This window comes from Myotis daubentonii, chromosome 5, assembly GCF_963259705.1.
Source record: "Myotis daubentonii chromosome 5, mMyoDau2.1, whole genome shotgun sequence".
NCBI classification, from domain to species: domain Eukaryota; kingdom Metazoa; phylum Chordata; class Mammalia; order Chiroptera; family Vespertilionidae; genus Myotis; species Myotis daubentonii.
Genome location: NC_081844.1, coordinates 73644177 through 73658520, shown reverse-complemented (window position 1 = coordinate 73658520; position 14344 = coordinate 73644177). Strand labels below are relative to the sequence as shown.

General features: G+C 57.0%; 1 protein-coding gene across 2 annotated transcripts; it reads left to right on the top strand.

The window, feature by feature from the left end:
- The first annotated feature begins 1684 nt into the window (after positions 1 to 1684).
- Positions 1685 to 13659, top strand: FGFR4 (fibroblast growth factor receptor 4). Of its 2 annotated transcripts, none has more exons than XM_059698193.1 (18): positions 1685 to 1923; positions 5592 to 5734; positions 6396 to 6659; positions 6747 to 6818; positions 6934 to 7100; positions 7822 to 7945; positions 8457 to 8647; positions 8768 to 8906; positions 9233 to 9426; positions 9528 to 9673; positions 9762 to 9883; positions 11090 to 11200; positions 11283 to 11473; positions 11829 to 11951; positions 12032 to 12102; positions 12336 to 12473; positions 12746 to 12851; positions 12950 to 13659. In XM_059698193.1, the coding sequence occupies exons 2-18, from the start codon at positions 5626 to 5628 to the stop codon at positions 13094 to 13096; spliced, it is 2415 nt and encodes an 804-aa protein (XP_059554176.1). In that variant the 5' UTR covers positions 1685 to 1923; positions 5592 to 5625; the 3' UTR covers positions 13097 to 13659. The 2 variants fall into 2 exon arrangements, with proteins under 2 accessions (XP_059554176.1, XP_059554177.1); XM_059698194.1 differs by lacking the exon at positions 1685 to 1923 and adding an exon at positions 2197 to 2362.
- Positions 13660 to 14344: the final 685 nt, after the last annotated feature.

Genomic DNA, 14344 nt, shown 5'->3' with positions numbered 1-14344 from the left:
AGTGGGTGGGAAGAGATCAACCAAAGAACTTATATGCATATATGCATAACCCATAGACACAGACAATAGTGTGGTGAAGGCCTGGGGGCGGGTACTAGAAGGGGTCAATGGGGAAAAAGGGGGACATATGTAATACTTTCAATAATAGAGGACCTGTAATAAATATTAATTTCTATTATATAAAACTAAAAATAAATGGAAAAAATATTCTCAGGTGAGGATTAACAACAACAAAAAATCAACCAATGAATGCATAAATAAGTGGAGCAACAAATAGATGTCTCTCTCTCAAATCAATTTTTTTAAAAATATGTTTTATTGATTTTTTACAGAGAGGAAGGGAGAGAGATAGAGAGTTAGAAACATCGATGAGAGAGAAACATCGATCAGCTGCCTCCTGCACATCTCCTACTGGGGATGTGCCCGCAACCCAGGTACATGCCCTTGACCGGAATCGAACCTGGGACCTTTCAGTCTTCAGGCCGACGCTCTATCCGCTGAGCCAAACCGGTTTCGGCTCTCAAATCAATTTTTTAAAAAGATTTTTTAAAAATATTAAGAAACCCTGGTTGGTTTGGCTCAGTAGATAGAGCGTTGGGCCTGCGGACTGAAGAGTCCCGGGTTTGATTCCAGCCAAAGAGCACACACATGCAAGGGTTGCTCACTCGATCCCCAGTAGGGGGCGTGCAGGAGGCAACCTATAAATGTTCCTCTCTCATCACTGATGTTTCTATCTCTCTCTCCCTCTCCCTTCCTCTCACACACACATATATATTAAGAAAAATATAGCAGGTCCTAAATAATCATAGCTAGCATTACAAAGCAAGTGCTCTATGTCAAGCAGTGTTCTAAGATTTACACATACCAGCATGTCTTTTGCAACCACTTCTTGGGGATGGTACGCTATCATTATACCTGTTTTGCTGAGGAGAAAACGAAGATACAGATGGAGTAACGTGCCAGAGCCATGAGTGATGAGATTGAGCCCTGCAATCTGTACTCTGAATCACTTCACCACGACCACCACCTCCCCGCCCACACCCACCCCACACTCAGGTTCTTTCTCCGTGCTCAGAGAAGAGAAGACCTGAAGAGGAACCTGGTGAGTCCAAAGGGCTTCTTCTGAGGAAGGGAGCTGAGACCTAAGAATGAGATGGAACTAACCAGACCTAGAGAGAAAACATCTCTCCTGGAAGCGGGAACCACAAGTGCAAAAGGAGGGTGGGCACAAGGAAGAAATGGAGATGCGCCCAGGGGCAGGTCCTGCCTAGCATCTTTAAAGGAAGCTATTGGAAAATTTGAAAGGGGTGGTTGTGATTGGCACAGTCAACCACAAAATACATTCGGAGCCAGAGTGTATTTTACTATCACCCGGAAGGTTGTGCAGAGACTGGATGGGGATGGGGGCAGAGGCAGTGTGCTAGCCACCACATGGCGACTACGCAGAAGACAGAGGAGCCAGGCTGGGCCAAGGTCTGCAGAGGCGAGCGGGTGAGAACTGCAGGGTCTTGTTCCGGAGTGGTGTCGAGCAGGAGATGGAGAGCAAGGACTAGACTAGAACTTCGAAGTCTGGCCTGAATGGGGCAAAAAAAGCGGAGTCTGAGGGGGTGTGCTGCAGGCTGGGCGGGGCCTTTGGGATTAGGCTGATCCGTCGGTCGCTCAGCGCTATGGGTTCAGGACTGGTCTCCAGGTGGGTGGGATTCTGCGCCACTCGCAGCCACGCGGCTGTCAGGACAGCAGGTCCAGGAGGGGCCGGGCCCGAGGTGGGCGGGGCGCTGGGCCGCCCGGCTCCACGCGGCTTTGGCGAGCGCATTCCCAGCTCCCCGGCCCCAGGCAGAGGAGCGCCCTGGCTGAGTCCTCGGTCCCCGCTGGGCTAGGGGATCGGCCTGGCAGGAGCTAGGACCAGGGACACAGAAGACCCAGGTGAGCCAGGACCCTGCGCCGGGAGCCGTCCCGCGGAGGCTCCAGGTGTCCCGGGACCCATGCGGATCCTGGCTGCGCTCCCAGCCGCCAGGGGGCGAGCGGCGATGGGGCTCCGGGAGTGCCCCATCCCTGCCATGGGCTCCCGGGCGTCCGCTCGGCAGGGTGGGTGGAGGGGGGCGGTAAATCAGTAACCCGCAGTGCACACAGGGCCTTTTGTCCCGCTCCGTCCAAAGAGCACCCTGGCCGCGGAGCTGGTTACTCATTGCCCACCCGGGCGGGGGCGGACAGGCTGTCTCTGCTCCTCCTCCTGGGGACCCGCCGATTTGCACCTCCCCCCAGGGTGGCGGAGTAGGGGTGACGGAGGAAGAGCTCGCTGATCCTCAGCTGCTGGAGTGTCTGCTCGCCCCGAGTGGACATGAGAAAGCTGAGGCTCGAAGAGGTGCAGTCATATGCCCAGGGTCCCCCAGCGCTTGAGTGCGGGAGGTTGGAAGCGAACCCTGGATTACCTGGTGCCAGAGTCAGGCACTGCGGTCCCCTGTTCGCTTGTGGCCTTGCTAAGGACCCTGGGGCGATGAGGTCAGAGTAGCCTGAAGGTGAAAATATAACGTCCCCAACCGGAGCTGTGAACCCAGAGAGCTGAGCTCCCTACAGAAGTGAAGGTGGGGGATTTTACCAGGAGGGGCACGGAAGCGGGGTGGGCCCAGAGAGAGTGGCATCTGAGCCAGGTGGAGAAGAGAAATGGGACACAGAGGTCAAGAGACAAGATGTGCCCAGTTTTGAAAGCCAGTGGCTTCAGTGCTGAAGGTACTGAAAGGGCAGACTGTGCAACCTGAGCGGCCCAGGCTGGGAGGGAGGCCTAGGACGCTGTACAGTGTGGACTGGATCCGCTGGGCACTGGCAGCCATTAAGGACTTGTAAGCTGGTGGGGAGGGGGTTGACATGGCAGCCTTGTAATTTTTAAAGCCTGCTGGAGAATGGAGGCTGCAGAGCCCAGGGAGATGTTTGCAAAGGCCCGTGCTACAGATGACTATGGCCTGCCCTGAGTCCAGGAAGCGGAGGTGGGATAGACTGGAGAGGGACTGAGGAGGCAGAATGGACTGGCAATGGGGCAGGGGTGAGGTGAGGAGATGAACAGAGCTGATGCTCCAGCTGCAGGGGCAACCCAGGGAAGAGGGAAATAATGGCTTTGCCCAGGACAAGCCAAGTGCCCCCTGCCTCAAAGCCAGAGCTGGACAGGGGGCTGTGGCTGAAGAGAGAGGGTGTGGTGGGCTTCCTGGGCAAGGTAGACCCAGAGACACCAGTACCCCCGACTGTCACCCAGTCCCAGGTAATAGCCAGTGGGTCTCCAGGACTACACTGGTCACCCTCTTCCCCTGCCCTAGCTGACACTCAGTTTTGAGTGCTCCTTTGAGGGTAAGGAGACATCCTTGGCGGCATTTGGAGGAGGATAATCAGATGGGGTGGGTGTGTGCATCACACCTGACAGGACCTGGGGGTGACTGTTGGAGGGCAGACCCTGGGCGACATTCCAGGGAGGGGATGGGGAAGGAGACCATTCCAGCATTCTGTGTACCCAGCCCCTACACATATTCTCTCCCTTTTTTTTTTAATAATGTATAGGTATTCTTTTTTTAAATATATTTTATTGATTCTTTTTTACAGAGAGGAAGGGAGAGAGATAGAGAGTTAGAAGCATCAATGAGAGAGAAACATCGACCAGCTGCCTCCTGCACATCTCCTACTGGGGATGTGCCCACAACCTAGGTACATGCCCTTGACCGGAATCGAACCTGGGACCCTTCAGTCCGCAGGCCGACGCTCTATCCACTGAGCCAAACTGGTTTTGGCACATATTCTCTCTTTTTAAGAAAAATATATTTTTTAATAGAGAGGAAGGGAGAGGGATAGATGCCGGGGTCCAACCCCAGCGGGTCCAGGGGTTCCCAAAGGTGTAGACGGAGTCGGCGAAGAAGGAATGACACGGAGACAGCGTTCAGTTGATCAGCAGCCTAGCCAGGATCTCCAGCCAGGATCTCCAGCCAAGTTCTGGTCTCGATCTCCAGAGAGGTTCTGCTTAGGCTCTCCAGAGAGGTTCTGTCCAGGTACTCCAGTCAGGTTCAGTCACCAGGTTCTAGTCAGGTTCTCTTGCCAATTTCTGTAGTCAGGTTCAGTCCAGGATCCCTTGCCATGTTCTCCCGCTAGGCTCTGTCTCTAGGCTCCGAGGCCAGTCCCTTTTCCAGGATCCTCCGGCATGCTCTCTCCAGCGAAGTTCTTCTGTCTCTAGAGAACGTTCTGTGTAGGTTCTGTGCCTAGGCCCTGTCTCTCTTGATCCTGTCTTCCAAGCCCCGTCTGAGTTCTGTCTCTTGCTGTCTTGTTCTGAGTTCTGTGTGTTTCTGTCTTGTTACAACTGTATTTATACCAGTTGATTCAATCCTATCAATCTCTATTACAAAGGTTAGGGCGTTTCTTATCTCCATTCCAGGGAGAAAAGATTATGTAGTTTAAGCATGATTGTTCGTAGTTAAAGGGATTAATTACCCGCCTGGCACTTAGTTGAGGGGTTTTATTCCCTCCCTAACTTCAGGGGAAAATCCCTACCTGGGGATTCAACCTTTCTCGGAGAGGTGACCTTGGTTAAAACACAGCCCCAAGAAGGTGAGCAAACATATTAAGAACCGTATGCCATATATGCCAGGTCCCTTGAAACAGCAAGGATGGACCGGCTCCCGGCAGATAGAGAGTTAGAAACATCGGTCAGCTGCCTCCTGCACACCCCCTACTGGGGATGTGCCGGAAACCAAGGTACATCCCCTTGACCAGAATCGAACCTGGGACCCTTCAGTCCGCAGGCCAACGCTCTATCCACCGAGACAAACCGGTTAGGGCTACGTACATTCTCTTTTATCCTCAAAGCAGTCCTGTGGGGCCAGCGACCCAGACATGGCCAGCGACAAGCAAGTTGGTAAGAGCTAGGATTTGAGCTTGGCTCTGTCAGACACCAGAGTCTACATTCTTTACAAGAGCCTGCATTGTCTCAGATGGAATTGTGGGGACACAAAAAGCAGAGATATTCCCAGGGTGCAGTTCTGGTTCAGAAGAAGGAAGAACTGCTGGCCATGGAGTGTGCTGCCTTGTTAGTAGTAAGCGCCCTGCTACTGGAGGTATCCGAAGCTGGTCATGGAAATGTCAGCAATGCTAATAAGGAGTGGGGATCAGATCAGATAACATCCAGATGCTGAAGTTTGGCCTTGTATTATATTTCAGATTTTGGGTTTTTTTTTGCTCTTCAGAAATAAATGCATTTATTCAGCAAAAAATAAATCATGTGTGCTAAGAGAGAGCAGAAGATATGTTTCCATTCTCTGCTTGCCTCCAAGGAAAGAATCCCAAAACTGCCCTTGCTGTGAACTCGTGCCAAGGTCTCAGCAGGACCAGTGCAGAGCAGGAAGCCCCGCCCACCCCCAACCCCCCTTGCACAACCTACTGTGCAGCAGCCTTGGGCTCTGCAACAGCGCACCAGCTTCCAGTCTGCCCTGCTGCTGCCTGGCGGTGGGAGGGCTTGGAAGTGGCCAGCCATTTCCTGTCTCAGTTTCCTCATCTGCAAAATAAGGGAATAGCACCAGCCAAGGTGCACATGAAGCAGGAACTCTCCTCCCGCCCTGTTTCAGGAAGGCCATCAGTGGAAAGCCCAGCCTGGGCCCCATGAGCAACAGGAAGAAGATGCAGTTGCTGCTGGTCCTGTTGGGGGCCCTCCTGGGAGCACCCTGGGCTCCAGCTTTGTCCTTTGAGACCTCTGAGGAAATGGAGCTGGGTATGACCGCTAAGGTGGGAGAGGGTGGCAGGGGTGGGAAGAGTTGGCACCAAGTGGGGGCTGAGCAAAGCTGGAGAGAATCCTGGCCCAGGCCTTGGGGAGGTGGCAGCAGGTGGCAACCATTGAGACTCAGTGTCTGGCTCCCAGAAAGCATCCGCCTATCTCTGTGTCCACGAAAGAGGACTGGCCTTGCAGGGCCCAGGGCCCTGAGCTGGGCTGCAGAGCTGGTGGTGAGCCCCTTGGATGTGTGTGTGTGTGTTCTGTGCGGTGTGTGTGTGGCTTGGGAGGCCCAGGCCTCACGTGTGGTGTATGCACTAGGAGGGTATTATGCCTTGGAGTGGTGTGATGTGTGTCCTGTAGCATGCGCCTTGTGTGTGCGCGTGCGTGCGTGCGTGTGTGTGTGTGTGTGTGTGTGTGTTGGACAGTGTCATGTTCAGCCCAGCAGGTGTGCTACTCACCGTGTGTGTGATGTGCATCAGAGGCATGGCCTTACCTCTGCATGTAGCATCTAGAGCATGTGGTTGTGCGTATGTTGAGGGGTAGTAGGTGTCCAGCATGTGTCTGAGGTGCTCGTGCCCTGCATGTGCAGCATGTTCTCTCTATGTGGGGGCTGCCTCAACTGGGGCTGCGGGGCTCATTGACCTCTGCCCTTGGCCCACAGAGCCCTGCCTGGCCCCCAGCCCGGAGCAGCCAGAACAGGAGCTGACGGTGGTCCTTGGGCAGCCTGTGCAGTTATGCTGTGGGAAGGCTGAGCGTGGTGGCCACTGGTACAAAGAGGGCAGTCGCCTGGCAGCTGCTGGCCGGGTACGAGGCTGGAGGGGCCGCTTGGAGATCGCCAGCTTCCTACCCGAGGATGTTGGGCACTACCTCTGCCTGGCACGAGGCTCCCTGTTCGTCCTGCACAATGTCACCTTGGTTATGGATGGTAAGGGGGTCTGGCAGGGGCTGAGGGGTGCCTAGGGAGAGACTCTCCTGTCCTGGCCTCATATATCTCCCTCTATCCCTGACATAGACTCCTCGACCTCCAGCAATGGTGATGAGGAACGCAATGGCCCTTCAACTAGGCATGTTTACCCACAGCATGGTCAGTATAAGTCCTCAAGGACTCATTTCCCTACCTCCCAGCTGCTCCCTGAGAAGAGACCTGTGTGGAAGCAGGTAGTCACCCTGGGGGCACTAAGTTCTTCCTTCCCCTCCAGCACCCTACTGGACACACCCCCAGCGCATGGAGAAGAAACTGCATGCAGTGCCTGCTGGGAACACCGTCAAATTCCGCTGTCCAGCGGCAGGAAACCCCACGCCCACGATCCGCTGGCTCAAAGATGGACAGGACTTTCATGGGGAGCATCGCATTGGAGGCGTTCGGGTGAGTCTCTGGGTTCCAAGGCCACCTGCTTCCCCACCGGCCCCCTCATACCTATAAACCAACCCCCAGTTCCTTCTTGAATAAAGAAGGCCACTGTGTGGCCCCAAAGAAGCACTAGGCCAGCCGTGGGCAAACTATGGCCCGCGGGCTGGATTCGGCCCGTTTGAAATGAATAAAACTAAAAAAAAAAAAAAAAGACTGTACCCTTTTATGTAATGATGTTTACTTTGAATTTATATTAGTTCACACAAACACTCCATCCATGCTTTAGTTCCGGCCCTCCGGTCCAGTTTAAGAACCCATTGTGGCCCTCGAGTCAAAAAGTTTGCCCACCCCTGCACTAGGCTGTGGGCTTGGACAGCTCTGGTTCAAGTTCCCACTCTGCCACTCTCTGGCAAGTGACTTAGCCTCTCGAGCGACTCCATTTCTAAAGGAGGAAGGATCCCTGACCAGCATCCGTAAGTTTGGGCAGCTCATTCTCATGGTCAGACCCTGCAAGGTCAGCTCCAGGCTGTAATGAGGAAACTGAGGCTCAGAGGACCAAGACTGGCAAAGGTGGCACAGCTGGGAAGAGGCCAACCTAAAACTCAGGGCTCAGACATTTCTTGGAGTCTTCTCCTTTGTCCCAAAGTCCCTGGCCTTGCCCTCTTCCTCTCTCCCACCCTACTCCCCTCAGGGGCATAGGTTAGTGGCCCCTCGTGGACACTTCCCCTCCCCCCAGCTGCGCCATCAGCACTGGAGCCTGGTGATGGAAAGCGTGGTGCCCTCAGATCGTGGCACATACACCTGCCTTGTGGAGAATCCGGTGGGCAGCATCCGCTACAGCTATCTGCTGGACGTGCTGGGTGAGCGGAGGGGCAAGCGAGGCAGTGTGGGGGGTGGACCAGAATTTGCCCTCAGTTAGAGCCCAGTCTGGCAGGCAACATGGACTGAGTCTTAGATGAGTCACTCAAACTTGTTTCAAGTGTGCTGGTGGGCGTGAGGGGCGCACAGAGGGTAACGTAGGCCTGGAGGAGCGGAGATTAGCCAAGAAGAAAAGTAGGGAAGACATTGAGGCAGAGGGCACGGGTTCAGTAAAGGCCTTCAGTGTAAAGACTATAATGCATTTGTGGGGAGATGTATGCCTGGGGTGTGCCAGGCCATGAAGGGTTCTGAATGCGAGGCTGAGAAATTGTCCTGGACCCCAAAAGCAATGGGGAGCCATGGAAGGTTTAAGCTGGGTAAGCAGAAGACAGACAAGGTCTGAGCTGCATATCAGGAAGGTCTCTCCCTTGAGCTGGGGAAGTTGGAGGCAGGTGACCAGGGTGCTTCTGTGGGTGCCGCTGGTCAGGGTTGACGGCCCGGCCCGGCCCCCAGAGCGGTCCCCGCACCGGCCCATCCTGCAGGCAGGGCTCCCGGCCAATACCACAGCGGTAGTGGGCAGTGACGTGGAGCTGCTATGCAAGGTGTACAGTGACGCCCAGCCTCACATCCAGTGGCTGAAGCACATTGTCATCAACGGCAGCAACTTCGGTGCCGACGGCTTCCCTTATGTGCAAGTCTTGAAGGTCCAGCCCTGCGGTGCCTGAGCCCTCCCTACCCTTCTCCCATGGTGGGGAGGGTGATTACCAGCTCCCTTCCTGACCCCGGGCCCTGCTGTGACCCCTGAATGTGTCTCCCATCCCCAGACAACAGACATCAATAGCTCAGAGGTGGAGGTCCTATACCTTCGTAACGTGTCGGCCGAGGACGCAGGCGAGTACACCTGTCTGGCAGGCAACTCCATTGGCCTCTCCTACCAGTCGGCCTGGCTCACTGTGCTGCCAGGTGAGCACCTGAGGTGGCAGGAGAGGCTTCAGGGTCCGACTCTGATCCAGCAGTGGGCTGTGACCTGCGGGTGGACACTACCCCTTGGCCTGTGGGATCTAAGCTCGGGACATGGCGTGTGGTTTTGTGTTGGATTCTGCATGTAGCAGACCCTCTGCATGTCGACATGTGACTGTCGGTGGGACCCAGGACTATGTGGGACTAAGTATAATTACAGTTTTCTTGGTGTGTGCATCCGTGTGTGGCGGGAGCTGTGAGGGCCTGAGTTAGAGGGTATAGGGCCAGCCATCTGACCACTGACTGGTCAGTTATGTGTCTGTGGACAGAGGAGGACCTCACATGGACAGCAACAGCGCCCGATGCCAGGTACACAGACATCATCCTGTACGCGGCGGGCTCTCTGGTGTTAGTGGTGCTCCTGCTGCTGGCCGGCCTGTATCGCCGACAGGTGCTGCACGGTCGGCACTCCCGGCAGCCCGCCACGGTGCAGAAGCTGTCCCGCTTCCCTCTGGCCCGACAGGTACTGCGCATCCCCGCCCCCGTGTCCCATAGTGAGGCTCTCGGCCTGCCAGCCCACCACGGCTCAGTGCCAGCAGGCCAACCAGGTCTCCCACTTTGCAGTTCTCCCTGGAGTCAGGCTCCTCAGCCAAGTCAAGCTCGTCCCTGGTGCGGGGCGTCCGTCTTTCCTCCAGCGGCCCCCCCTTGCTTGCTGGCCTCGTGAGTCTAGACCTCCCTCTGGACCCGCAGTGGGAGTTCCCCCGGGACAGGTATGCTGTGCAGCGTGAGGGTGTGGATGCAGGCTCCAGGCAGGAAGGAAGCCCGGACGGTTGAGACCTCAGCTTTCTTGATTTCTAGGCTGGTGCTTGGGAAGCCCCTGGGCGAGGGCTGCTTTGGGCAGGTGGTGCGTGCAGAGGCCTTAGGCATGGACCCGGCCCAGCCTGACCAAGCCAGCACCGTGGCCGTCAAGATGCTCAAGGGTGAGTGGGGGAGGTACTGTGGCCTTGGGACTAACGGAAGCAGCTCATAGTGCTATCAGGTGAGCACTGGGGGCCAGGAGAGGCTGTCGGATCCCACCCTTGGGCCTGAGGCCCAACTCTGCTACTGACTCTGACAAGTCACTTCTGAGCCTCAGTTTCCTCACATGTCCCTACCTCAGGACCCTAGGTTCATAAAAATTCCTGATGCATAAAATCTTACCCTTTGGGATGATGGTGACTATAAGGATTTGGGGTAACTGGGGTTTACTGTCCCCTGTCTGCCCTGACCCTATGTAAGCTTTGGCCTCAAGTAACCTTGTCAGCTGTGTAGGACACCACCTCATTCCCCTCAAGCCACACCCTCGGCCTCCCCCAGGGCCCTTCCCAGGTCTGTCCTGTTGTTTCTACCACTTGAGAACAGCCTTTCTGCTCAAATTCAGTCCCAGCCTCTAAGCAGGAGCCCCAAGGTGCCTAGGCCACTCCTGGAATCTACCACAGGGGCCTCTCACTGCTGTCTCCCAGGCCTCTCTACCAGAGTGGCCCAAACCACTGTTCTGTTCTCCGCCCCCTTAGCCCCAGCTCCTCTCTGCACAGCTGGGGCCACCTGGCACTTTCCCGGAGGCAGAGATTGAGAAATGTGCATTGCGAGGTCTGGTGGGGAGGGTATGTCATTGGCCCAGGGCCACGGGTCAGCCCTGAGGGCCCGCCCCTGCTCCACAGCCTTCTTCCAGGCCTCCCCTAGCTGTGCCCCACTGGCGGCTCCCTGAATTCCCAGGCCAGATGGACGCCAGGCCCTGGTCAGACAGACCTCAGGGCGCCAGCCTGCTTTCCGCCCCCAGGAGCTCTCACCCCATTCAGGGACTAATGCCAAGCCCTGCAGACAAGCTTCCTTCCTGTTCAGAGCTCTTCCCCCTCTCCTGTTTCCTGGCCCCTCACCGGCAGGCCTACTTCTTTTAGATCCTTGATTCTTGTTGCATCCTCACAACCGCTCTGAGAGGTAGGGCATGATACGGTTTCCCATCTCACACAAGAGGATTCAGAGGGCAGAATGGGACAGGCTCTGAAAGGTTAGGTGACTTTATCAAGGCTACGCAGCCTAGTGGGGACTCAGTCCCAGACCTTCTTGACTCCTGGTCCAGCGCTTCATGTCCTCTCCCCCACCCTACAGCCTGCCCTGTGTAGTCACCCTGGCTGTCGCCCTTGCAGACAACGCCTCTGACAAGGACTTGGCAGATCTGGTCTCTGAGATGGAAGTGATGAAGCTGATCGGTCAACACAAAAATATTATTAACCTGCTGGGTGTCTGCACCCAAGAAGGTGGGGTGAGGTGGGCCCGGGCGGGGGCGGTTGTGGCGGGAGCACAGCCTCGGCAGCCTCCCAGTCTCCCTCGCCTTTGCAGGCCCCCTGTACGTGATTGTGGAGTGTGCTGCCAAGGGAAACCTGCGGGAGTTCCTGCGGGCCCGGCGCCCCCCGGGCCCCGACCTCAGCCCCGATGGGCCTCGGAGCAGTGAGGGGCCGCTCTCCTTCCCTGCCCTGGTCTCCTGCGCCTACCAGGTGGCCCGAGGCATGCAGTACCTGGAGTCTCGAAAGGTGAGGGCAGTAGCGGCACTCCGGGCCACCGCCGACTGCCCCATCTCCATATCTTTATGACCCTGGCATTCAATGTCTCCAACTTCTCCCTCTCTCCCCTTTCTCGTTACCCTAAGTCCTTCCGTATGTAGATTTCAGTGCCTGTCCCATTCCGTCCTCACATCCTCCCTAACCGTAGGCAGGGCAGGGAAAGAGGCCACATGAGAGAACGTGAGGGCCCTGAAGTTGGACTGCTCGGGTCTGCCCTCTGCATCCTGACTTCCTCATCTGTAAAATGGGTGATGATCCTACCCACCAAGGTTACCGTGAGATGCTATGTGTCCTAATAAGCCTAAGTCCCCTGCCCTGTCCCCAGTGCATCCACCGAGACCTGGCTGCCCGTAACGTGCTGGTGACAGAGGACAATGTGATGAAGATCGCTGACTTTGGACTGGCCCGAGGCGTCCACCACATTGACTACTACAAGAAAACCAGCAACGTGAGGGGGGCAGGGCAGAGCTGGGGGGAGGGGGCAGGACCTGTGGGACTGGCACCAATGCCTCCTCCTCTCCCTCCCAGGGCCGCCTGCCTGTCAAGTGGATGGCACCGGAGGCCTTGTTTGACCGAGTCTACACACACCAGAGTGATGTGTGAGTCCTGGATGCTGGGGTCCTGAGTGTCTGCCAGGATCCTTGTCCTGCCCCACAGAAAGGGCAAAGCGTTTGCCCAAGGTCGCATAGCCCTGGGACCTGAGTTGAACCAAACTCCAAATAAAGCTCCTATCCCCACCCCGCTTGGTGAATTATGCCCGCGGGGCCCCCCATCCCAGGCCCAGGAGCAGGGAGCGAAGCTGTGCCCTGCTGAGCCCTGGCTCTGCCTCCAGGTGGTCATTCGGGATCCTGCTGTGGGAGATCTTCACCCTTGGGGGCTCCCCATACCCTGGCATCCCCGTGGAGGAACTGTTCTCACTGCTGCGGGAAGGGCATCGGATGGACCGGCCCCCGAACTGCCCTCCAGAGCTGTGAGGCCATGCCCTACTCTCCCCCTTTCCAGTCCTCACCCTCTGCTCTGACTTGGCCTCAGGGTCTGGCCCCGGGGAGGGATCAGCACCAACTCCCTGTGACTGCCACCTCCTCGGCCCAGGCCCAGTGGGGAGGTCCTGGCTTCTGTGCCCTTTCACCCACCCCTCACTAGACCCCTCCCCTTCCCAACCTTCCCTGCCCACCCACGAGGGCCATGAGGTCCTCCCTTCACTCAGGCCTGTGGGTGCTTCTGACCCTGCCCACCTCTCAGGTATGGGCTGATGCGTGAGTGCTGGCATGCGGCGCCCTCTCAGAGGCCCACTTTCAAGCAGCTGGTGGAGGCACTGGACAAGGTCCTGCTGGCCATCTCTGAGGAGGTACTCCTCCTCTCCTGTCCCGTGACCACCCTCTGCCCACTCCCCTTTGGGCCTTATCTGAGCTGACCATCAGGCCTGACCAGCACTGTTCCCTGCAGTACCTGGACCTCCGCCTGACCTTTGGACCCTACTCCCCAGCCGGTGGGGACGCCAGCAGCACCTGCTCCTCCAGTGACTCTGTCTTCAGCCATGACCCCCTGCCCCTGGGGCCCAGTTCCTTCCCCTGTCCTGGGGTGCAGACTTGAGCAGGAGCAGGAGGTTGTACAGGCAGGACAGCCAGCAGCCTTGGGCCTCCTGGCTCTGTTGCAGCCTGGTGGTGCTTGATCTTGGCAGCCCCAGTCCAACTTCAGGGTCCTGTCCAAGGTCTCTGGTTTGCTTTGGGGAGGTCTGTCCTTGGTCCTGGGGTCCCTAGTTGAGGCTTCCAGCTCTGGCCTTGGGTTCCCAACTCAGAGTTCAACCCTAGTCTCAAGGCCCAGCCCTTGCCCTGGGAGTCATGGTCCGAGCATTCTAATAGCCTGAATATAGGGCTCTGCTCAGCATCTGGGCCTTGACACTTGAGCCTGATTTCAGGGGTTTGGCTGAACCTGGCTGCAGAGCCTGGAACCTCCCTGCTTCCCTATACCAAGAGAGATCTTGGGCCTCTGAACCCCCTTTCCTCAGGTGGCCCCCCACTTCCCCTTTGCTGCTTGTCCCAGCATCTTGGTGGAAGGAGCTTGGCCCCTGTGCTCCTAGCTGACGCTGGAAACCTGCCGAAAACACAGAAGCAAATGGCCTTTTATAAATTATTATTTTGAAATAAATCTCATTGTGCCTGATGTGTGCCTTGCGTCCCAGTTGGAGGGGGGGAAGGGTGGAGGGATCCCCAAGCCGGGGGCCCTGCCTAGGTGACAGACTGACAGGCCTCTGTGCCAGGTCTTGGGTCCACCTCCACCTCCAGCTGCCTCGGGGTGGACCTCTGTCGTGGTCTGTTTCTCACCCGCACCATCTTGTGTATGTGATGGTGTGAACGGGCGCTGTGGGCAGAGGAGTCCACACAGCACCATCCACAGGGCAGGACTCCTGTACCCTGTGCACATGCGTGACCTGGGCTGTTGCCAAGGGAGCTGGCAGTGCCCCTCCCCCGTCTGCTCAGCATTAACCAAGCTGACAGTTAACGCAGCATGAAAGCCCAAAACCCAACTTCGAGGCTGCCGCCTGCTCCCACGCTCCGCTGCTCAGCCTGGGAGCTTGGGCCGTGCTGCCCCGCCTGCCCGGGCCAGTCTCCCCAGCAGCAGCTGGTTGCCGTCCTCCCTGCTGGACTGCAGCTGTTCCTGCCTGCCCGGTCCTCCCCTGGAGAGCCCTCAGGGCCCTGTTCTCAGATGCCCTTGGGGGGAGGGAGTAGAGAGGCTCAGCTTCCCAGGGCTCAGCCTGGAGCCTTCCTCAGTTCATCCCAAGGGTTACTGCTGCTGCTCTCCAGCCGCTGAACCATGGGATGAGGGTGCGGACCCAGGGCC